Consider the following 7,838-nt stretch of genomic DNA (forward strand, 5'->3'; position numbering starts at 1 on the left):
CTGAAAAAACAAGAATCCATGAACAGGTAAAAGGCACAAGGTAGCATCCAAACAAAAAGGGACTGTGACCAACATGAAGGGAGACATGAATGACAAATAATGAACCAACACTGAACACAGGAAGAGACAAGACTAAATACAGGGAAACTAACGACAGGGAGGACAGAACAGCAAAATACACAATGCTGGATATTAATAAACACACACACAAGTTGCCTTATTGTTAGATATATAAGATAATTCACAATACAATTGCACATAAATAGCTGTACATAGATTCATGTCTGCTAACACTCAGCTTGCGATGAACCATTGCAGAGTCAATGAGCTAGTTCCAGCTTGGACTGGGGCTTATACTATATTTCCTTAGCATGCAAACAACGCCTTTGTACCTCACTGTTGCAAATGCTTTACATAACAAACCAAAACAGTTACAGGGCAAAAACAATGTCCCCCCTCCCCACCCATTTACTCTTCATCAGAATAATAGAATGTATCTGCCTAAGATGTCCTTGGGCTAAACAAAGTTTTACCATTGTTGGATGCAAACGATATATTTTAAGGGGGGAGCATCAGCTAGATCCTCCCTCATCAGCAAACAGCTGAAGCAGACCAAAAGGTCACCCAAGTCACTCACTCTGTAGCTGTTGGCAAAGGAAGTAGCAGTGTTGTTTTAAGTGACAGTATGTTAAGAGACGGCTCACATCAAGGGTTCTAAAGGCTCCTTTGAAAGGGCCAAGAGAACAAAAAGCAACACCCACTGAAGGGCAGAGGGATTTATTACAGGACTGTTCCTTCTATCCCACTGGAGAGGGGGTGACTGCAAAACAAACTACCATACACTCCTTATGATATAGTACATGTATTAACCTTGAAATGTGTCAAATCCCTTAAGCTGAAAGGACTTCAAAGCTGAGCAGAGTATCACAACAATGTGTCCTCCATCACCTTTTTATTGTATGGTCTGTAAAGATGGCCTTGTGCCTTTGAATCATGGACTGTCTGCACAGCCTTTTTCAAAGACAAAGGTTTCTTCTGGTAAAACATAGAGTAGGGCTCAATAGTAATTTGTCAATTATGTTAGACAGATGGTAGGTGGATACTAGTTACCTTCCTGACACTTCATATTTCAACAGTTGCTGCCCAAGTGACCCAAAGAACCACATAAGCCCTCTTCAGGTGCACATAACACATGATGACTGGATGGGCAAACGTTCATGTCCCCTTCCTCCGCCAGGATGAAGTACATGATTATTTAATGTGCACAGATGTGCAATAACAAAACGAGAGGTCTGCAAGGCCATCTTTCCCAATCATACCCTTGAGGTTTCTCTGTAATTATGTGAACAGAGGTAACACAATAGGACTTTCACATTCACTTGGGGGAATCAGTTCCATAGCCAAACACAAAGACCCCACGAAAAGCATCAAAACCACTCGAAGAGGCTGAGCTGTGCAAGCTGAGCTACAAACGAGCATGTTACTTTTGAAGCAAATATTTACACGCAGTTATGGAGATAAACACGTTTTGATGTGAGTTGTATCTCATCAAGTTACCACCATTACTTTTGCTTCATAATTCCTGCACTTGAAGAAAATATGTGCACGGTTGAAAAGGTGTATGAATGTTGATAGTGTATGTGGGAACATATATAATACAGACATATCTGATCTACAGTATATTACATACGTTTTTAATTCCTTTTATTTTCTTCCAGTAAGCATGTTCTATTAAAAGTATCAAATGACACAATAATATGTTTGCCAATATAACTATTTGTAATATGTACATGTAGGCGTTCAACAGTACAGGCCAACATGATCCTTTTCTTTTTTAATGAGAAGAGTTGTATTGCTCAGTAGGAACAATAGCCTCTGTGGGCTGGTGATAATCTTAATTCTAGGCAGCATCACGGTGACCTACTCGGCATTGCTTATACGTATGTTCGCACCTTACTCTTTAAGTTCTGAGCTAGCCAGTAAGAATATATATGGGTATATGTGTGTGCCCCAATGTATAATGTATGACTGACCTCCACCAGCTTGTTAGCATGTTCACGGAACACCTGGGCGTACTCCTTGACCTCCTTCTCGTTTCCACTCTTGGCCGCTTCAATGAGCACCAGCAGCGGGACGTTGGTCTCCAGGAAAGAGTCTGAGATGTGGTCCATCACTGCCTTTCGCAACTATAATGCAGAAGAAGAGAGATGGAGAAGAGGTCATATCATTAATATTATTGCAGATGACTTCACTGTATTAAATTTGGCAATGATTGCATATCACTTAGCATTGGGGTGAATATGATGTAGTAACATAGTGGGGTGAAAGGACAGAGAGAGAGGCGAAGAAAGAGGGAGAGGAAAAAAGAGGAGGCCGGCTCTCAATGGACAGGAGTGCATATTGCTTGTAAGGTGTCATCTCTCCCATAGGGCCATTTACTAGGGCAGACTTTGAGACTTATATCTTTGTTTATGGGATCATTTTTGAACCAAACTGGAAGGGGACTGGCTGTTTTATAAGACAGTAAAAAGAGCCTGAGGTTTCTCCATGGGATATCTGATGAGCTGCCAGAGGGAACAGTATAGAAACAACAACAGACAAGTCCTTTATCTTACACAAAGAGGGAGTTAGTCACATGAGACCAATAAGACAGACCAAAATACACTCCAGAGACAAAAGGTGGATTCCCAGACATGTAGCACCACCATTTCATTGTTATAAGGAAATTAACGGTTGTAAAAGCAACCATTATTTAATTAGTTTTGATTCACCACTAAAAGTGCAATTTTATGAGGGTGTGAAAATACTATGCCATATTTAGAATACAGTAAATTACATTTTATTAGGCGGTTTTAATACATTATTGTAATCAGTGCACTGCTATTGTAACAGTAACATAAGAGTTTAACCCCTAACATATGCATCATGAGGAAAAGCAATATTAAGTAACACCATTATGAATAATACACAATACAACTGTACGAATAGTATGCAGAGCACATACAAATGTCTCAATGAGCTCTACTACACACATTCAAATGAAGTCATTAAAGTGAAAAGGGTCTAATTAACAACATGTGTGACAAATGTGTTTGACTTTTCAAGACATCTTCTATGATTAGATGTAAAGCAAACAATGTGACCACATGTTTTGAATTAAATGTTTAAGCAGCAAGAGAGATGTTAATGAAGGCTCATAGCTTTGACTGAGGAGAGAAAACTAATTAAACAAACAAAAAATATATATCCAAGCCTGTCAATCACACTTAAATAACCTGCATCAATTATAAGCTTAATTGCAAGTCCACAGAGTGGAAGAGAATAATAGTGAGTTATGGGTTCCTAAGGGCAAATAATCCATCACTATTGCCTCTGGAAAGAGAATAGATTTGGCCCGTCTAGTGGACATGACAGGTCTGTGAATGCTGTACACAACCTGAAGCCCACTCTCTCTCTGTAAGCACTACTTTATCCGGATCTCTATAATCTTCGATCACTGATTTGATGAGATGCGTATTGAGATTGATTGAATGATAAAACATGAGACTTTACTCAAAGACCGATAGACATGTTACTTGTGTATGTTGCATCCTTTGACTCAGCAGACTTGCATCAGTGTAATTGTGTTACCTTGCTATCCTGTCACTTGGTGGGAAGGGTGGGGATTCAGGGAAGATGCACTCAGATCACTTAAACAATGTTCTCTCACTGTGGTAAATACAGTAATGCAGAGGAATGGAGAGAGCAACAATGATTGCTTTACCCACAACCTATCAATGTGTCATGAATTAATACTTATTCTAACCAGGTTTAGAGTGTGAAGTGTTCACATTAGGAGAGTGACACATTTAAGTAGACGCAAAGGTGTAAATATGCATACTAAGTTGGAGAAACACAATTAAAGAGCTGGAAGGAATGTTTGGATAAGGAATTCAATAAACAATGCAGTGCTTCTGATGTCTGTCACTTTTTTAGCATATTCTATCAGACAAAACTACATTTGTTTATTTCACACTACCAGAAAATCTGTGAATAATGGGACACAGAACATGTTTGGGTCATGTTTTTCCCATCATATGATCACCAAAACTATGGTATGTGTGAAAATCGGAATAATAGTAGAGACGCTAATCATTAGAGTATGAAAGCCTAAAATCACAAAATAACATTCCAATTGAAATGAGCATGACCATATCAAAAACATAGTATTACCAAAGCTTATTTTACAAGGTGTTACAACACCTCTCTATGTATGTTTTAAGAAAACCATAAAATACCTGGTTGACCAGACAGTTGTTGGTGTAAGGTAGGATTAAGATTCACATTTACATTTTTAACTGAGGCCTAATTAGAAGCGACTGATTAGTGGAACACTTTTGTTGGACATCTTCTGTGTAGAAATACTTGTTTTTGTTGTTGCTGAAGATCAATCACCAGTTGGTGGCACGTACACGCGCATATTCATGGCAAGTGTAAGAGTGCTAGGGCCTCAGGATACTCATAAATGCCCAACAGTGAAAATGATTCTGACGGTTGGTTTGAGAGAAAAACTGAGGCAGACGAGTGATTTCCCAAGAAAGAGCCTCTCCTGCACCATCAGCATTCTAATGCCCACACACCTCTCCCACAGAAATCCATCTTCAATCTTTCAGATTTCACCTCCCTCTTTGCTCCACCCCCACCATCTCTCCTCTAACACTCCCTCTGTATTTCGCTAACACTTAAAGGAAATAGAACTGGAATTCCGATAGATAGCACAGGCTCTGCTCATTATAAGAGAGTAGGGCGGCTCTTTTTCCCCCCATTCGTGCGGTGCCACATTGATTGGAGCTCTGAATGCATCAGGTTTTTGTTTTACATATTAAGATTGGAGAGTTTTTGAGTTTTGAAATTGTACCCTTGGTTTTATACCACGCCATACATATTGTTTTTACAGAAATGATATTGGAAGCACAAAGGCTGAAGAGACAAATAACAAATAAAAAAGCATAGTAGTGAACTAGGACTGCTGTCAGACAGATGGATAGGCACAGAAAAATACACTATAAAGCTGTATACATTCTTGGACACATTTAAGCTGCTTTCATATTTTGAAGAGCCACTTAATTGAATTAGGATATCGCTTTCTGTGATACTAATGCAATGCCACGCCCAAAGCTGCATGCATATATTGAGGTCCATGACATGGTGTTGATCAAAATCAAAATGGATGTTTCATGCATGAAGAAATGGTTTTCTGAGTTCCCTTGCCCGGACAAAGCCCTGACCCCAACCGACACCTAAAATGAATTGGATGACCGATCCAAATAAAAAAAATGCCTTTCCAACATTAATGCTGAACCTTACAATGCTTTGGCTGAATGGGAGAACATCTTTGAAAAACCTTGCAAAGGCTCTCAAGAAAGATCATGTTAAAGGTACCCTATTAATGTCAAGAGATTTGCAATGAGATGTTGAAACATTCAAACCTGGATAAAATGGATACTTTTGTGGACAATTTCATTTGGCATACAGTGAAGATCAATAGTTACATAATCAATGCCAATGGTATGCCAATATGCATGGTTCAATCAACCAAAGATATCTGTGATGCAATTAATACATCACATTTAATTGTACCTGCACTCCTCCCTCCATCTTGCCTCTTATCTATTAGCTTTTTATTTTATTTTCGCAAGCCAAAGGGGGGACTGATCTAAGATTACTGCCAGCAAATCCCACCTGAAAGTGAAGTGGCTAACAAGATGATGCATATGCATAACAAAGATCTACAGACAAATATCTGTGTTTCTCGATGATAAGTGGGAGGGCTTCAAAGATGAGATTAGCATTAATTTGGCGTATTTGCTTATTAATTGGGAACATGTTTGGATTTTGTGGGATTAGACACCTGCTCAGTCAGTGGCAAACAACCCTTATGATCAGTCTATGACTCAAAAACAAACAAATCAATTCATATTCATAGCATTGCAGCGTATCAAGTTAATTATCCTGTGTAGACACATTAAGGTATGACTTATTTACAATTCAACATGTAAAGGTGTTACCATGAATATGAAGGTATGCTGGATTTTGGTCTGTTTACAGTTGCAGACAGCTTATGTTTCACTTGTGATTCATAACACATGGCTGTTGGTACCTTGGGGTCAGCACAGGAAAGTTTCTTATTAAAATGTCAAGAGCAATCACAGCATAAACGTCCGGAGTCACGGCTGAAGGGAAACAGCCTGAGCAAATCCAAATTTAAGTAATAGCTCTCATATATGATATATATCGGGGAGCATGGGAAGATGATTAGTGAGAGGAGAGTGGAGAAATGAAAGGGGTGAAGAGGGACTGACTTATCATCAGCGGTCTAAGGAAAAACGCATTAGATACAGCATCTCTGAGCCTTTATTGAATGTGTCCTGCAAAATAAAACACCAGCCAGGGGAATCTAGTTTCAGAAACAAGAAGAGGTTGCACATGTTAGGATTATGCATTAAAGAGTTTATAGAGAACTGGCGCTGGAAGACATTGTTCAGGACACACTGGCTGTTCACCTGCATTCACCTCAGTTATCTGAATAATGATGGGGGTTTCATAATCTAATCAAAATACGTAATCGAGTGTGCTGTTACCAAAATCTGTGTTTGTGGTGGCAGGCAGAACCCTGGCAGCCATGCTTACTTCAGGGACCAAAGCCAGGGATTATTGGACTGTTTAATACTAATAGGGGGAGCAGAGCATTCACTGGGTGGTGATGTATCAGTGATACTCCCTTCTTAACCTTCAGGGCGGCTCCATTCTCACTCTGCGACCAATTCTTTAGGAAAGTGTCTTCCAGCCTCTTTCATGCTTAGGACCTCACCTTACTGTAAGTCAAAAACATATTCAAGGTTGCTCAACTAACCACTAACAAAATATATACACACATTTGGAACTCTTGGTATTTGTATCAAGTACTGGAATTGTGGAATTGTAGCTGTAGCTCTAGCTGGAATATGATGACAAGATCAGACATTGTCATTAAAGGCAAACATTATAATAAATGCAGAAATCTCGCCATATATATATATATATATATGCTGTCTGGAAATAGCTTTGTGTGAGAAGGCAAGCATTACCCACTTGATTGGTCAATTTAAAAGCCAAAATTAGCTGTTTAACCTTACACAATTAATATGATGGACAGATACAGAACAGCATTTAGCATGCCTTTAATGATGTTCTTTCTGTGGCTATCTTGCGTATATAAATCACGTAGTCACTCTACTTAAGAGGAAGGGTTTAATTATACATTTGGATTAGTCTAGCTTGCACGTTCTGGCTCTAAACTGCCTGTGTAATTTTGGTCAACTAAGATAACAGGGAATTTACAATAATATAGCTAATGAAGCTTTCATGCAAACAAACGTTTTGCAGGAAAGTATCAAAGGGATTCAAAGCTAATGTTGAATTGTTAATCTCAACAATGAGTTACATCTGACAAGTTTTGAGCCATATGTTCCATCTTAACATGATAACCCTCAACAATTAAAAACAGCTGTACTAATCAACAAACTAATGGCAACAATGGAAACGATTTCAAAGTCCCAGAGCAGAGAGAGGCAAGGAGAGAAAGAGAGCAAAAATATGTGAGGCGGTTTTTGCTTTTGGGAATCCTGAGAGCAGCCATCAGTCAAAATATGGCCCAGAGAGATGATTTGACAGATGCATTCATTACAGACAGGATGACAGGGCGTGCAACACATGGCTCATTTCCAACAACTTTGTCGAATCAGTTACTAAGTGAATACTGATACAAAGGGAAGACAAAATGTAAGATAGGGCGACTGTGGCTGTGAGGGAGTGCGGTC

The 7,838-nt window shown here is 39.1% G+C and overlaps 1 protein-coding gene across 1 annotated transcript in view; it reads right to left on the reverse strand.

Annotated features, from left to right (window-relative positions):
• Positions 1–5,637, reverse strand: part of LOC104942579 (catenin alpha-2) — an 85,126-nt gene extending 79,489 nt beyond the window's left edge. The window contains exons 1-2 of the mRNA XM_010767825.1: positions 5,620–5,637; positions 2,034–2,186 (exon numbers count right to left, since the gene is read on the reverse strand). Of these exons, the coding sequence (XP_010766127.1) occupies positions 2,034–2,186; positions 5,620–5,637 (171 nt within the window). The remainder of the gene's footprint in view (positions 1–2,033; positions 2,187–5,619) is intronic.
• Between the last annotated feature and the right edge of the window lie 2,201 nt (positions 5,638–7,838).

This window comes from Notothenia coriiceps, unplaced genomic scaffold, assembly GCF_000735185.1.
Source record: "Notothenia coriiceps isolate Sejong01 unplaced genomic scaffold, NC01 NC01_scaffold00004795, whole genome shotgun sequence".
NCBI lineage: Eukaryota > Metazoa > Chordata > Actinopteri > Perciformes > Nototheniidae > Notothenia > Notothenia coriiceps.